This window comes from Bubalus kerabau, chromosome 4 (assembly GCF_029407905.1).
Source record: "Bubalus kerabau isolate K-KA32 ecotype Philippines breed swamp buffalo chromosome 4, PCC_UOA_SB_1v2, whole genome shotgun sequence".
Taxonomy (NCBI): Eukaryota; Metazoa; Chordata; class Mammalia; order Artiodactyla; family Bovidae; genus Bubalus; species Bubalus kerabau.
Genome location: NC_073627.1, coordinates 63,939,155 through 63,955,837, shown reverse-complemented (window position 1 = coordinate 63,955,837; position 16,683 = coordinate 63,939,155). Strand labels below are relative to the sequence as shown.

At 39.3% G+C, this 16,683-nt stretch overlaps 1 protein-coding gene across 1 annotated transcript in view; it reads right to left on the bottom strand.

Moving 5' to 3' along the window:
• The window catches only part of CA10 (carbonic anhydrase 10), an 841,230-nt gene that overhangs the window by 155,583 nt on the left and 668,964 nt on the right, over positions 1–16,683 (bottom strand). Inside the window, exon 6 of the mRNA XM_055577599.1 lies at positions 4,083–4,268. Within this exon, the coding sequence (XP_055433574.1) occupies positions 4,083–4,268 (186 nt within the window). The remainder of the gene's footprint in view (positions 1–4,082; positions 4,269–16,683) is intronic.

Here is a 16,683-nt window from a genome sequence, read left to right as displayed (position 1 = left end):
TGAATAGCAACAACAACAAAAATCTGCCCTTGTGGTAATTACCAAGATTATTTTTTCCTTAATTCAGCAAACCTTTATTGACTCTGCTGTCATGTGAGAGTTTAAGGTTCTGGGAATACAGTCATGATTAAGATTAAATTACTATTAACAAAGAACTATATTTCCAGAAATGAGAATAAACAGCTATAAAATTTATAGTGATGGGTAATTTAGTAGAATTAGGATCAACAAATTTTTTCTCTGAATGGTCAGGTAGTAAATATTTTGGCTTTTGCAAGCCACACATGATCTCTGTTGCATATTCTTCTTTTTCAAAAAAGCCATCCTTTAAAAGTGTAAACCATCCTTAGCTCCCCGGCTATACTTGTCCCATGGTCTACAGTTTGTGGACTTTTACAATAGATGAATACAGGATTTTCTGGAAGTCCAAAGGAGACAACAACACTTTACAGACTGGGAGGAGGGAAGAGGGCTTGGAAAACAAGCAGATGGGCTGTGCTGGATATAGGGGGAGGGAGACAGCTGGTAATCAGAGTAGAGGGAAGCGTTTTACCATGGCACTCAAGTAGCTCTTTCATGTTTATTACTTGCAAATCTGTTATTTTTAAATATTCCAATTTTCATTCCCCCTCAAATCTCCAATCATGCTAATGGATCATCCCTATCAGGAAGTCCCAGGATCCCACAGAGTGCTAGTTAGATTTCTCTAGTACCTCCACCAAGAAATATTCAGTACCTCACCAGGCTCTGGTGCTCAGGCATGTGTACTTCAGCACTTTCATACCCTTGCACACTTCAGGAAAATTTGGTTTTAGTTATTTATTCTTACAAATTTGTGTTACTTTAATGAAATGAATCTCTGAAAGATGCCATAACTGATTTTAAGAGGACAAGGCCTGCATTATCTGTTGTTTAGTCTCAGTTGTTTGTTCTGAGATACTTGTTTCTCTGATTCAAAGTCACAAAACTACATATTTTACATGGGACTTTTATTTCTCTTTTTAATTAAACAGATCTTATCTACATAGCAACAATTATAGACTTTTTCCATCTTCAAATGTGTTTGAACAGAATCAAGAGTCAAGAAACTGGATCTGGCCAGGAACTGGCCACAGGAATCCCATGAAGTGGCTGGTACAATTCTCATTGTACCCCCTTAACCCTTTGAAATGAAGAACTTAAGGAAGGTTTTCAAAATGATTATTACAGTTCCCCAATAATATAAAGATTCTTCTTATTTAGCCTCACTACTGCAACTTAATCCATAGAATGATTATTTTCAAATATTATCTTTTTTCTGGTTAATGTATTTTTACTTTTCACTAATACCTTACTATATGCTGCTGCTAAGTCACTTCAGTAGTGTCCGACTCTGTGCGACCCCATAGACACCAGCCCACCAGGCCCCCCAGTCCCTGGGATTCTCCAGGCAAGAGTACTGGAGTGGGTTGCCATTTCCTTCTCCAATGCATGAAAGTGAAAAGTGAAAGTGAAGTTGCTCAGTCGTGTCCGACTCTTAGCGACCCCATGGACTGCAGCCTACCAGGCTGCTCTGTCCATGGGATTCTCCAGGCAAGAGTACTGGAGTGGGGGTGCCATTGCCTTCTCCTCCTTACTATATACTGGGCATTAATTTAACTACTGAGACTTGATTAGCAAGCTAAAGTTCGTACTTATTAAAAATGGTTAACTTTCCTATCTTAAAAAATCTAGATATTTGAATATCTGGATATGCTCATTTATCACCAACCCCCAACAAAGCATCTAGGACTTATTGTGTAGGACATGAATAATTTTTATAAAAACACAGTTGCTGACTGTGTCATACATCCATGCAGCTTTATAAAACAAAGCAAATGATTGCCATCAATTACAATAACCTCTCTAGACAAGACTGCAATTAATCTACAGCTCTTCAGATAAATGACTGTTCCACTGTGCGGAGGAAAATGCCTGACATTAATTGACTTATCACGGTCTGTAATGATAGATGGGGCAGATGGCAATGTGATTATTCACCATCAACAAAAGAAACACATGCTTTGTTGCTGAGGTGTCTACTTGGGTCCTCTCAGAGGATAGCCCCAAATAGAAACCAAAGGAGGCTCTGAAAATAGCTCAAAATAAAAATAAAATGTTAACGTGCAGGATGGAATATAGTTACTTCACTGAGGCTAACCCTCAGCAGAATCCAAATGGAAAACAATTCCCCTAAGGAAATCATAGGTTAGGTAGGATTTTGTCATTAGAAGGTGCAGTAAAGCCTATGTCCCTTTGGAAGACAACCCAAATCATTCCTAGAATTGTTTCCTACAGATACAGGACGGAAAGTCATAGTCCTGCTCAGCCTGGTCCTCCAGGCAGCCCTTACTAATAGATCACAGATGAAATCGATGTGTAGCTACCCCCATGCACAGTGCCTTGACACAATGTAAGCCCTTTGCTGTCCCTCATTTCCTGCTTTATCTTTACTGTCTATCAACTATTGAGTATTTTTGGTGTTCCTTACATCTTTAATCCCACTTAATTTTCTAAACAACCTAGAGAGGTGTCTAAATTCAGCTTTAGTAAGATCAAGTAACCACATAAAGGTCACACAATTAGTGTGTATCTTTGACTCCCAAACTTAAAATTGTTTTGCATTGCTTCTCTTCTCAGCCCAGTTCAAAGGGCACCTCCTTTGTGAAGCTTACTCTGAACACTTCAATAAAAATTTGTCATTTCTTCCTTAAAGTTAGGCAGGGCCTTGTTACATCTCCATTACAGCAGAGTGTGGGCATATTCAGTTGTGCAATTGTGTCCAACTCCTGTGACCCCATGGTCTGTAGCCCATCAGGTTCCTCTGTCCATGGAATTTTCCAGGCAATAATACTGAAGTGGGTTGCCACTTCCTACTCCAAGAGATCTTCCTAATCTAGGGATTGAACCCATGTCTCTTGCACTGGCAAACAAATTCTTTACCACTGCACCATTTGGAAGACTCTACAGCATGACATTATACTTTACTGATTTGAAGATAATATTTCTTTGAGCTCCTCTGTGGTAGGAGCTCTGTCTTTATTTTATTTTTAATGTCCATGTCCCTAGTAACTAGCACAGTACCTAGTTAGGTCCTCAGTTGATATATTTTGAATGATCATGAAAATCCAGCCACTCTCTTCATTAAGCTTGCAGATCTCTTTCTCAGTATATGAACTTACTATACTAAAAACAATGCTAAGTTTAAACATGATCTTGATTAAAACATTAATCAATATTAGTCAAGACCAAATAAATAGTGAGATACACACTTCTGTTATTTCAATACCCTCTTGACATCAGTTATTGAGAACTCTTAAACAGAAACCTAGTTAGAGGGTACTTAGCATATAAGGATGCCTGACCTCTAATGATAACCACCCTCAAGAGTAAGGGGGGCAAAACAGGTCAAATTAACTACACCCTGCTTGTCAAGTGTCATAACACATATGATATTCACTTAAATTGTAGCTCTTGTCTATAACTGAAGGAGTAATTGGCTCACTGATGTGGTCTGAATTCTGTCTGGGTTAATGAACATGATGATACTCACCATTAATGGTGGCACACAATGACCTTTCCATTCTATGGAAACTCAGACTATTTAGCTCCCTGACATTTACGTTGCTATAAGTTATAGTTTTGTGCAAATAAGACCCATTCTACCAGAAAGGAGAATTATGGAATTTATGTGAACATATGTGACATATAGAAGACTGATTGCCCAGATAGTGTGAATGTTAATGAAGACATACATAGAAGGTGAGGGTTTAGGGTTGAAATAATGTTCTGGTGATATCTTAGGTCATTAGTCACAAAGGAGCTTTACCAATGTCTCAGGAGGAACTTTCAAGTATCACTATGGTCTTCCCTGGAGAACACTGGAAGCTCATTATAAACATCTATATCAACTTGTAAAAGACAGATGGAAAAGGGAGGCACAGATCTTCTTATTTCATAGATTCAAGAGCAGTCTTTCAATCTATCATCCCACCTTGGATATAAATAGGCATCAAATTTTATTAATTGGCACTTACTCATACTACTTCAATAACCCCACATACCTCCCCAGAGAAGGCTTGTCCATTGAGGAGGTGCTCTGACCCTTGGCTATCCTCACTCCCAAAGTGTAGCCGGATCTCCTCCAGCCGATGGCTGTATGTCATTGGTCCTCCTGATATGTTGACCAAGTGCTCCTTGTCCAGACGCAAGGACACATGTCTTCCAGTGTTGTACATTGTTCCACTGACCTGCAAGACAATGGGAAACAGGTCAAAAAAGGCTCGTCTTCCATTTCTCAGTTTCTCACTCAACCCAGTATGGTGTTTAGACCAATCTCTTTTGTTTCTTTTTGATAGTAAGATACTAAGCTAAGTCCACATATGGAGTAGGAAGTGACAGGCTTCCTGTCTTAAGTAAGACAGGCATTCCTGTCTTACATGGCCTCTATGGTACTTTCTGTGATGCACAAGCCACATTGTCAATTAGGAATCTGAGGTAGAAATTCAAAGGAGACCTCATCAATTGTGACTAATATTTTGGGCACTGCACCTTATAAACAATTAACTTGGCTTCTTACCATAAATATTTGGAATGTAAAGATGCTGCAAAAGTTAAAATCTCAGGTATGAGAATTCAATATTTGGCAAAACCAATACAATATTGTAAAGTTTAAAAATAAAATAAAATTAAAAAAGAGAGAGAGAGAGAGAAATTGAAGAAAGCAATTAGTAAGGATGAGATGTTACCAGGAGAGAAATGAGGAAGATAAAATGAGTGAACAGGAGCAAACTCTAGGGGGAGACTGAGACTTAGGTCTGAAGTCTCAAGCATCCAGTCTGGAGTGTCTTGTTTTAGGTCCTTCTCTTACTCTGTACAGAGTCAGAACTTTGATCTGTCCTTGCAACTCATGGACTCAATATTGAGCTAAAGAGTTTCATACAAGTTTTTCATTTCACAGATTCTTATTCCCTGTTGCTTCAGCCCATGCAAGCTGCTAACCTTACTACTTAAGGTTTCTTTTCCTTCTTTCCTCTTTGACTTGATGCTCACTTTCATTTTCCTGACTATGACCTTAGTGCCTCTCAACACTTGATTCTAAAACACTGAATCCTACCTGGAGCTGCATTGCCTTTGTCTCCTGGGTCAACCTAGCTCTAGGAGCAGATTGAAAGCTTAAAGGAAACTTTGGGTCTGGATGATATGCTTCTGGGCTACTGGTTGCTGAGCTTCTTGGATTTTCTACCTATTTACGCTGACTTCTTTGGGTTCAGCCCTAGGGACTTTTTAGGGGATTCACATAACTTCTGATAACTTCATTAGATAGGTTTTTCATATATTTGCTCTATAGAATTAGCCTTACCTGCCCCTACAGTTTCCTAACACCAGTCCTGTGAATGATTAATTATTTCAGTTCTATAGATTTCTCACTGTAGCAGAGACACCAGTGCTCATTAAATACTTCACTGACTTATTATTACACCATCTTGCTAGAAGGTAGAGCTCATGTGGCTGATGTTGGCCATGGTCTGTGAGGGCCCATGACAAGTGTAATTTCCAGGCTGAAACAGTGAAAAGCTTATGCACAATTCTCCAGTCTCTTTCTTCACCTGCTGTATCAATCAAGGGGGCAATATGGAAATATGTAAATGTGGTATAGCTATAAGATGGAACCTGTGTCAGCCTGGGTCCTTGGAAGATTATTGGCAAATTGCAAAAATGGTTAGAATTCTTCCTCTCCCTGTAATTACACTACTTACAATGTGAGCTTGTAGCTACTCACATCAAGATAGGAGGAGCTTTCTCCTTCACCCCTTGAATTTGGACAATTCTTGTCACTTGTTGGATACAATATTCTAAGAGCAGGCTTTCAGAGACCTTGTATATGTCCTTACTCCTTTTCAGAAACTTGAGACCAACATGCAGACAAGCCTGGGGTAGCCTGCTAGAGCATGATACCAGAGTGAGGAGAACCATCCCAGTAGAAGCCATTTTAGACTAGGCCATTCTATGACGGATCCACCAGTTGCCTGGTTTCAGATCAGATCAGTCGCTCAGCCGTGTCCGACTCTTTGCGACCCCATGAATCGCAGCACACCAGACCTCCCTGTCCATCACCAACTCCCGGAGTTCACTGAGACTCACGTCCATCGAGTCAGTGATGCCATCCAGCCATCTCATTCTCTGTCGTCCCCTTCTCCTCCTGCCCCCAATTCCTCCCAGCATCAGAGTCTTTTCCAATGAGTCAGCTCTTCGCATGAGCCGGCTAAAGTACTGGAGTTTCAGCTTTAGCATCATTCCTTCCAAAGAAATGCCAGGGCTGATCTCCTTCAGAATGGACTGGTTGGATCTCCTTGCAGTCCAAGGGACTCTCACAGTTCAAAAGCATCCATTCTTCGGCGCTCAGCCTTCTTCACAGCCCAACTCTCACATCCATACTTGACCACAGGAAAAACCATAGCCTCGACTAGACGAACCTTTCTTGGCAAAGTAATGTCTCTGCTTTTGAATATGCTATCTAGGTTGGTCATAACTTTCCTTCCAAGCAGTAAGCGTCTTTTGATTTCATGGCTGCAGTCACCATCTGTAGTGATTTTGGAGCCCAGAAAAATAAAGTCTGACACTGTTTCCACTGTTTCCCTATCCACAGACCATAGCTTTCCACACCCTGTGGAGCTAAAACAATTGGCTGTTCTCAGCACCTAAGCTTTGAGATTTTTTATACAGCAAAATACAACTGATATATTAAGTCAATCATCTTCTCTGTCCTGTGAGTCTGAAACTATCAACAAAAACTCTGGACAGTATAGAGTAGCTGAACTAGGAAGTCTCTTGGGGCTCAGATAGTCAGTCTGCTGATCAGCTAGAAAGTCTTACCAGAGCAAGAGAAGAAGGCAGTAGATATGTCAACAGTGGCAGAGGAAACTATGCAAAGAGAGAGAATTGGAGACAATATCTACTTTACCTTCAGAAATCCTTTGCACATCTTTGTTCCAGTTCCTTCATGAGGCCCAGGCTGCACTTCCTCTGATACTTTGTATCTTACAAAGGGATTTATATTTTGTAAGTTATCTATTCCTTGAACCAAATGATGCATGTCAAAGACTCTACTTCTTTTTCCAATCTCAAATAAATGTATATTTAGTCAGTGTTACATAACAAGAGCTTGTCTTCTTTTCTTGTCTCAGTTCAAGTCTTTCTTTGCAATGAAATGGTAGAGATAGATTTGTGTTTGACACTGTTTTCATCTTTCAGCAAAATTTATTGTTTCTACCTATTAAGATAATACATAGGCATTATACATAAGTAGGAAGATACAGAACAGCTCAAGGAAATAAAAATCAGTCACAATTCCACAGCTAACTGTTGGGGGCTGGCATGAGGTACTCTGCCTGTGACAAAGGTCATGAGGAAGGAGGCTCGACATTCGCAAAGGTGGGATCGAGCCTCAGGAGTCCTCCTGAAAATCCTCGAGCAACTACCCCCGTAACCAGAGCCTGCCTACTTTACTACTTTGTGCTCTCACCTACACCTCTGACTTTACGGGGGGCTGTCCCCCACCACCTCTTTTGGAGAAGGAGTTAACTTAGAGCTCCAGTTAATAATAATTCCTGGGCGTGATAGGAGTGTTTTAACCTACAAACTCCTCTGAAGGTTCTCTAGCCTGCCTGACAGGCTTGTCCGGCCACATATGATTGCTCACAGCCTCCCAACCGTGAGAGGCATGAGATGCTTTAAACCTTCTAAAAGCAGGTTCTTTAGAGAAGTTAGAACATTATTAGTATAAGTATAGTGGGCTGATTAGAAATTGTATTGGTGAAGGGTTTTTCATTTGTTGAGCCAATGTTTACTGCTAAGTCTCTACATCCCCTGCACTTACACACATTAATGAATATATAGAAGAAATAAGTATTAACCTTTGATATTAATCATGTTAGACCTTAGGCTAAGTAAATTCTTTCCTTAATTAAAACCCACTACACCGTTACCCTATAGGAATGTAACTTTATTTGGGTGGTGTCTGTTTTAAGAATAATCACCCCTGGAGAAATAAGTGTTGACTGACCGCTGTCACAAGGAGAGGGTCATAAATTGTCAGCAGGCCCCCCCTGGCCAGAAGATGATGTAACACCCCTAAGACCTCTGTATACATTTGTATGAAGCGCCTGACTTTAATAAAAGTCAGGACTGCTGTCCCCGCGTGACTTTTGTATAACATCTCAGTGTATAAAAACAGACTCTGGAAAATAAAGAATTGGGATCAGTTTCTCGAAAGACTGGTCTCCCCATGTCTCTCTCTCTCTCAACCTCTGGCTGAGTCTCCATCTGGAGCATGGAACCCGCCATGCTTACTAATTATGCCTGGGCTTCTAAGATCCGACCAGGGAGGCCTCATTGTCTCCTCTCCTTCGGGAGAATGGAAGGATGCCTGCGGCCTATGTAAGTGGTGCAAGCTTCTTGTCTTGAAGTTTTATTGGTCTCCCGCGTAAACCAAGCTACTCAGCCTCTTTTCTTCACTGAATTTTCCTACTGAGCTATCCTCATTCTATTATTCTTTATATCTTTGGTGAAGAAATAAATAACTGGGTCGCCGACGCCATCCCCACTTCGAATACCCTGGATCAGCTGGGGCTGGACCCTGGCAGCTAACCAATAATCAACACTAATATTTTGATATATACCTCTTCACACTCATAAACATATATGCCTATATTTTAATGAGATCATTTTATATATGTAATAAATTATTTTCACATGGATTGTCTACATATGTAAATACATTATATAAAATTTATATATATAACATATTACATACAACTATTTGTATAATAATTTAATATATTTATTACATATCATTTTATACTAATATCTAGTAAACATATATTAGTTTTAGTCACTTGAATATTTTGAGGTTATTAACCATTCTGCTACAATATCACTTTGAAATGGTTTCATAATATTCCACTGTAAAAATATATAGCTTACTGTTGAATCTTTACATTTTCACTTTACACTTTTCCTTTTCACTATTGCTAAAAATATTGCAGTGTGGTTACCAGTGGGGCAAGGGAAGGAGGGAGAAGCAATATAGGAGTAGAAGAAAAAAGAGATTAATATGGGAGTATTTGAAATCATTTGTGTGAAAATTGTATAGCACTACAACTGGATCTTTGATTCAACAACAACAGAATACTGCAATGAGCATCCTTATGGAAAAACATTTTTACTAGTTCAGAGATATTTCATTATGCAAACTCTGGGTTAAATGGTGTACGCATTATTGCAGTGCTTATTGTCTATTGTCAAAGCCATCTGTTGTCGAGAGTCGATCCCACAAAGCAGAACTGGATCTCAAATTCTCTTCAAATGACCTTAATTCAACTAGCAACATTCATGAGGTACCTATAGTATACAAGCTGCATACAGGAGCTACTTCAAATTCTTATAGGATATATGCTCTAGTCAAATAAACGAGTATATTTGACTTCCCTGCGCTTCTAAAAATCATCTCAGTGTATTTGTTGAACTTTCCTAAGAAACTTATTGCCCACTGAAACAAAGCAGAGACCATGTCCTATGTTTGTCTGCACTTTCCAAGTACTTAGAAAACACCCTGACACAAAGTAGAGACAAGAATAAAGGTCTCTTGAGTCAAAGGATTCCCAATATGCCTCTTGGTTACTTCAGTAGTTCAGTTAATTTCTTGAAGCTTCGGTTTCCTTAATAGTAAAATAGAGACAAGAGAATTTCTCTTATGAAAATGTGGGATAAAAAAATTATAAGATATATAGAATAAATACCAAAATGATAGAAATAAGCTCTTCAGTAATTACTTCAAGTGTAAGTGGATTCCACTTATGTGAGGTACCTAGAATAGTCAAAACCATGGAAATAGAAAGCAGAATTATGGTTACCAGAGGTTGGGGAGGAGGGGCAGAGAAGAATGGAAGTTATTGCTTAATGGGCATAGAGTTATGCCCATTGAGATGGGCAAGACGAAAAGAGTTCTAGAGATGGATGGAGGTTGTACTTAATACTGCTGAATGTAAAAGTTAAGGTTAAGATGTGGTTTTAAGATGTGTGTTAAGATGTGGTTAAGATGTGATTTTTACACAGATAAAAATTGGGAAAAAATCCTTCATGAGTTGTTGTGAGATTTAATACATGTAATGATCAAACATTTTAATTATTTTCCTTCCTTACTTTTGACAATGGGTGCTTAGCTCATGTGAAGGGACCTGATGTCAAGAGACTATAGCCCAATAGTGCCACTTTCTAAAAGTCACAATGAAGAACTTTTACTGATTTCTGCATTGTGATGATTCAGTTGCCTCTCATTTCGTATTTTAAAGCTTTGGATATGGGGAATATCCAAGATCATTTTAAAGGCCATGAAGCAAACTTGAAACCAGGATAATCAGGAATAAACTAGTGTGTCTTCTAGTTTTCCCACTCCATACTTCCAGACTTCTACTTCCAAGGCTCTATCTTTATTCATTCCTCTGGCTGTGTGCTAGGATCTGGGGACAGTGTGGTGAGGGAAAGCAGGAATGGTCCCTGCCTCAAGGAGCTCACAATCTCTATTATTATAGAGACCAGAGTGAGGGAAAGAAGTTATGGGGAAATCCATCCAAAATTCTACCATTTGCTTATGTATTCTAACAATTAGAGACAATACCCCTATCCCCCTACCCTTCCCCCAGACACTGATTAAAAAAAAAAAATGTGTATCCAAGGTAATGGTGTGTTGCAATTTAATTTAAAAATAAAGGCTTGACAACATTATATATGATATCTAATGGTACATCTGCACTTTAGTAATTAACATTGCAGCAGTGTCATCTTACCTGTAATGCTAATTTATAGTGTTCTACTTTGTGAACTACTTTGATGCACAACATGTTGGAAAAAGTTATATTATGTAGACCAGGAAACTGAGTTCAGACCATTCAGGATATAAGCTGAAGCTGCAGGAGATATCCAGGTTGCCTCTGGCTGCCTCACAATTCTCCTTTTTGTTTTATTTTAATTCACTACAAAATGAGATGAGAGATGTCATGCCCATTTTGTAAGTGAGAGAAGTAAGTGTGGTTGGTGAATGCTCAATGCCTTGTCTCCTGATTCCAAGTCTAATGATCTTGATTTGAGCAAATGCTCACATTGTAAAGTTGGCTGTTCTAATATGGCAGATACAGTGCTTTTTGGCAGCTCACAAGTAGCCAGGACCTCTTATTAATGGACTCATTTCCTCTTTCATTCTGCTGACATTGCAGTATTAGAAGGAAAAAAATTCAGCCAATATTAAGGGGATTTTTCATTCTTTGAAAATGAGCAACAATCCTATTTATAACACTTGACATCTTGGTTTGAATCCTTAATTGGTGTCAGATATGGTGCTAAGTACAGGCTTCCTGGATGGCTCAATGGTAAAGAATCCACCTGCGATGCAAGAGATGCAGGAGACTCGGGTTTGATCCCTGGGTCAGGAAGATCCCCTGGAAGAGGAAATGGAACCCCACTACACAATTCTTGCAAGGGAAATCCCATGAACAGAGGAGCCTGGTGAGCTACAGTCCATGGGGTTGTAAAGAGTTGGACATGACTCAGCAGGCATGTACACACATGGTGCTAAGTACTGAATCTGAACTTAATTAATCTTCACAATTTCTCCATCACCAAATCCAGTGTGGTACTTAGATCTGTGCTGTTTGCTTCTTCTTGGATGTGAAGCTTTGGTGCCAAGCCTGCATAGAGTGGAGGCCTTCCACAGGCATACCTGTTCTCCTTGATCTCTGTGGCTTCTTCGCATCTTGAGGCAAAGAGAACAAGGGAGACAGAGCTTGATCCCACATGTCTCTGGCTCTAAAGCCTATACTTTTAACCACTGGGAACTATTAGATCACACACTGATTACCTACCAATGCATTCTTCAAATATGGATTGATAGCATAGGAAACCCTCAGTGGTTCAGAGTTCATAGGATCTGGGGTTATTTATTATATTAGGGTTCTCTAGAGAAACAGAATCAATACAATGTGGAAAGAGATTTATTTTAAAGAATTGGCTCACGTGATTATGGAGGCTGGTGAGTCCAAAATCTGAAGGGTGTCCTGGCAGGCTAGAGATCCCAGAAGTAACTGATGATGTACTTCAGGTCCTAAGTCCAATTACTGTGGCATTACTTCTTACCTGGGGAGGCCAGTCTTTTTGTTCTACTCAGATTTTCAACTGATGCAATGAGTCCCAGACAAATTATGAGGGGAAGTTTGCGTTATTCAAAGCCCACTGACTTAAAAATTTATATCATACAAAACTACCCTCACAGTCAGTCAATCAATCAGTTCAGTCACTCAGTCCTATCCAACTCTTTGTGACCCCATGAATTGCAGCATGCCAGGCCTCCCTCTCCATCACCAACTCCCAGAGTTTACTTAAACTACCCTCACAGAAACATCCAAAATAGTGTTTGACCAAATACCCAGGCACCATAACTCAGACAACTTAAGACATAAAATTAACCATCATATTTATCTTCAAATCCCATTTACTTTCTTTACTACATTTTCTTTAAACAGGTCTTAAGCAGCTGTGCTAATACCACACGTAACAGGCTGATATATGTAATATAATCATATGTATTTTCTGTGGGCTTCCCTGGTGGCTCAGCAGTAAAGAATCAGCCTGCAGTGCAGGGGCTACAGGAGATACGCATTTGATCCCTGGGTTGGAAAGATCCCCTGAAGGAGGGCATGGCAACCCACTTCATATTCTTGCCTGGAGAATCCCATGGGCAGAGGAGCCCGGTGGGCCACAGCCCTTAAGGTCACAAAGAGTCTGAAGTGACTTAGTATGCATGCACACATAATTTCTATATTATATAGTTTATAAAGTCAACTATACTAAAGTTGTTCTCCAAACATTAGTCATATTGGAGTAGAGCCAGTTTGTAATAATGTATGTTTGAATTACAGAACAATTAAAAAGAAACAATTTATTAATAACTTTTAAAATAAATTGCTTTTAATAAATTGGTTATACACACAAGATAGCTTTATCTTTGAGTTTGCATGGGATATTAGAGATGATTCTGTTCAAGTCCTTCAGGTTGTCAAACTCCCTATTATCGGATTGTGGAAAAAAAGAGGAAGTGCATCTTTATTAAAAGACCTAATTCACAAAATAAATATATTGACAATCTTTTGGGTTAATGGAGATAGCACTTGTATGGTTTATGTCTACTGTGGACAGCTAAGCTTGAGTGAATCTCACCTTCAGAAATTACAAAACATTCAATAAATAGTTACTTGTTTGATGTGTTACAAAGCTTATGTGACATTTCTATTCTATTCTATTTCTATTTTCTCTCAAAGCAGTCTGACTGAAATCTCCTCTAAATACCCAGAAAAAATTCCCCACAGCATTCATGTATAGAACAGGAAACAGATTTCCAGCTGTGTAAAAGGGAAAGACTGTCATCTGATGAATAAATGTTGATTCTTAGCACAGATGGATGGGAGTCAGGGTAGAAAACACACAAGATTTTTGAGAACTTATGTGTCACATGCCATGTCACATTTTGGATCATAAAACTAGGTAAAAATAAAAGCTAAAGGCTATTCAAGGTTATGTGAAGAGCAAGAGAGGGTGCTACCACTCAAAAGACTTTATGAGCAAAAGCTCATGGTCTTCCTGCTGTCTTAGACAACAGATTCAAAGCTGCCATACAGATGCTGCACTCCATTTCTCAATGACCCTATACACTTTAGAATTTAAATATTTTATTGTTTTTCAGTTGCTCAGTCACGTCCTATTCTGCTACCCCATGGACTGCAGCACTTCAGACTTCCCTGTCCTTCACCATCTCCTAGAGCTTGCTCAAACTAATATCCTTTGAGTCAGTGATGCCATCCAACCATCTCATACTCTGTTGTTTCATTCTCCTCCTGCCTTCAATCTTTCCCAGTATCAGGTCTTTTCTACTGAGTCAGCTCTTCACATCAGGTGACCAATATTAAAGCTTCAGCTTCAGCATCAGTCCTTCCGATGAATATTCAGGGATCATTTCCTTTAGGATGGACTGGTTGGATCTCCTTGCAGTCCAAGGGACTCTCAAGAGTCTTCTCTAGAACCACAGTTCAAAAACATCAATTCTTTGGAGATCAGCCCTCAGTCTAACTCTCACATTCACACATGCTTACTGGAAAAAACATAGCTTTGACTAGACAGACATTTTTTGGCAAAGTAATGTCTCTGATTTTTAATATACTGTCTAGATTTGTCATAGCTTTTCTTCCCAGGAACAAACATCTTTTAATTTAATGTCCACAGTCAACATCTGCAGTGATTTTGGAGCCCCCAAAAATAAAGTCTGTCACTGTTTCCCTTGTTTCCCAATCTATTTGCCATGAAGTGATGGAACCAGATGACATTATCTTCGTCTTTTGAATGTTGAATTTTAAACTAGCTTTTTCACTCTCCTCTTTCACCTTCATCAAGAGGCTCTTTACTACCTCTTCACTTTCTGCCATAAGGTTTATGTCATTTGCATGTCTGTGGTTATCGATATTTCTCCTGGAAATTGTGATTGCAGCTTGCACTTTATCCACCCCAGCATTTAGCATGATGTACTCTGCATATATGTTAAATAAGCAGGGTGACCATATACAGCCTTGTCATAATCCTTTCCCAATTTTGAACTAGTCCATTGTTCCATGCATGGTTCTAACTATTGTTTCTTGACCTGCATACAGGTTTCTCATGAGGTAGGTAACTTGGTCTAGTATTCCCATCTCTTTCAGAATTTTCCACAGGTTGTTGCTATCCACACAGTCAAAGGCTTTATCATAGTCAATGAAGCAGATGTAGATGTTTTCCTGCAATTCTCTTCTATTTCTATGAGTCAACAGAAGTTGGCAATTTAATCTCTGGTTCCTCTGCCTTTTCTAAATCCAGCTTGAACATTTGGAAGTTCTTGGTTCAATGGTTGAAGCCTAGCTTGGAGAATTTTGAGCATTACTTTACTAGTGTGTGAAATAAGTGCCTTTGTGTGGTAGTTTGATCATTCTTTGGCTTTGCCTTTCCTTGGGATTGGAATGAAATTTGACTTTTAACAGTCCTACAGCCACTGTTGAATTTTCAAAATTTGCTGGCATATTGAGTGTAACACTTAACAACATCGCCTTTTAGGATTTGAAATAGCTCAGCTGGAACTCCATCATCTCCACTAGCTTTGTTCATAGTGATGCTTCCTAAGGCCCACTTGACTTTGCACTCCAGGATGTTTGGCTCTAAGTGGGTGATCACACCATCGTGGTTATCTGGGTCATTAAGATTTTTTTTTTTTTTTTGTATAGTTCTTGGTATTCTTGCCACCTCTTCTTAATATCTTCTGCTGCTCTTTGGTCCATACCATTTCTCTCCTTTATTGTGCCCATCTTTTCATGAAATGTTCACTTGGTATCTTCAGTATTCTTGAAGTGACCTCTAGTCTTTCCCATTCTATTGTGTATCTCTAGTACTTTGCAGTGATCACCTAGGAGGGCTTTCTTATTTCTCCTTGTTATTCTTTGGAACTCTGTGTTCAGATAGGTATATTTTTCCTTTTCTCGTTCACCTTTAACTTCTCTTCTTTTCTCAGCTATTTGTAAGGCCTCCTCAGACAATCTTTTTGCATTTCTTTTTCTTGGGAATCATTTCAATCACCGTGTCCTGTACAATGTTATGAACCTCCATCCATAGTTCTTGCAGGCATTCTGTGTATCAGGTCTAATCCCTTGAATCTATTTGTCACTTACATTGTAGAATTTTAATAATAATCCCAACTTATTTTCTCATATAGAACTGGCAGAAACCCATCTCATTCCTAACAGAAGTTGTGCTACTCTTTCCTTTAGGAGTCAGTCTTCTCTAGCGGGTTTTTTTTTACAGTAATTTGACTGAACACACTGGGCTGGTGACTGTAACCCTAACATCCACGACAGTATCAATGATTATGTTGTGTGCTAGGGCTTAAGTTACTGTCTCCACTTAATCCTGTGCTGCCCATGTGAGGAAGACCTTAAGATCCATGTTATAAAAGGAGGAGATGGAGGCTCAAGGGGCTACATGACTCTATCTAAAGCTGTAAGTTTAGAAACTGGCAGAGTCAGAATGCATCCCTGGCTTGTCTGATTCCAAATTATACAGCTCTTAAAAGAGAAGAGGGCAGGAATTAGCACAAAGAGTGTTTGCAAAATCATTTATCTTATAAGTAGCTGCTGGGATTGGAGATAAATTCTTAAAATCCAAATATGATTCCCCACAGATGTGAGAGGTTGGGTTTAATTTTTTTGGCCAGGCCTGGCCTAAATATCCTTGGGGATTTCTTAACCATCCAGGCAGCAGGAGAAACCCCAGTACACACTTGCTGGTTGTTGGGATAATCAGATTCATACCTGATTATCCTAGTGTTGGCTTTATCAACTGAGTGGTCAAACTCATAATGTTAGCTCAGTGCCTAGAGGGATTAGTTGAAGAAGTTCCAACAATCATGTCATGTAATCAGGTGTCATTTCTTTGCAACTGAGGTTTCCTATGATGTGTCTCTGACTGCTCTGCTGAGGTATGTAATGGGCCTTTGAATGTAGTTAGTGGGCCCAAGAAATTTAAGAACATCACTTAGTCTGG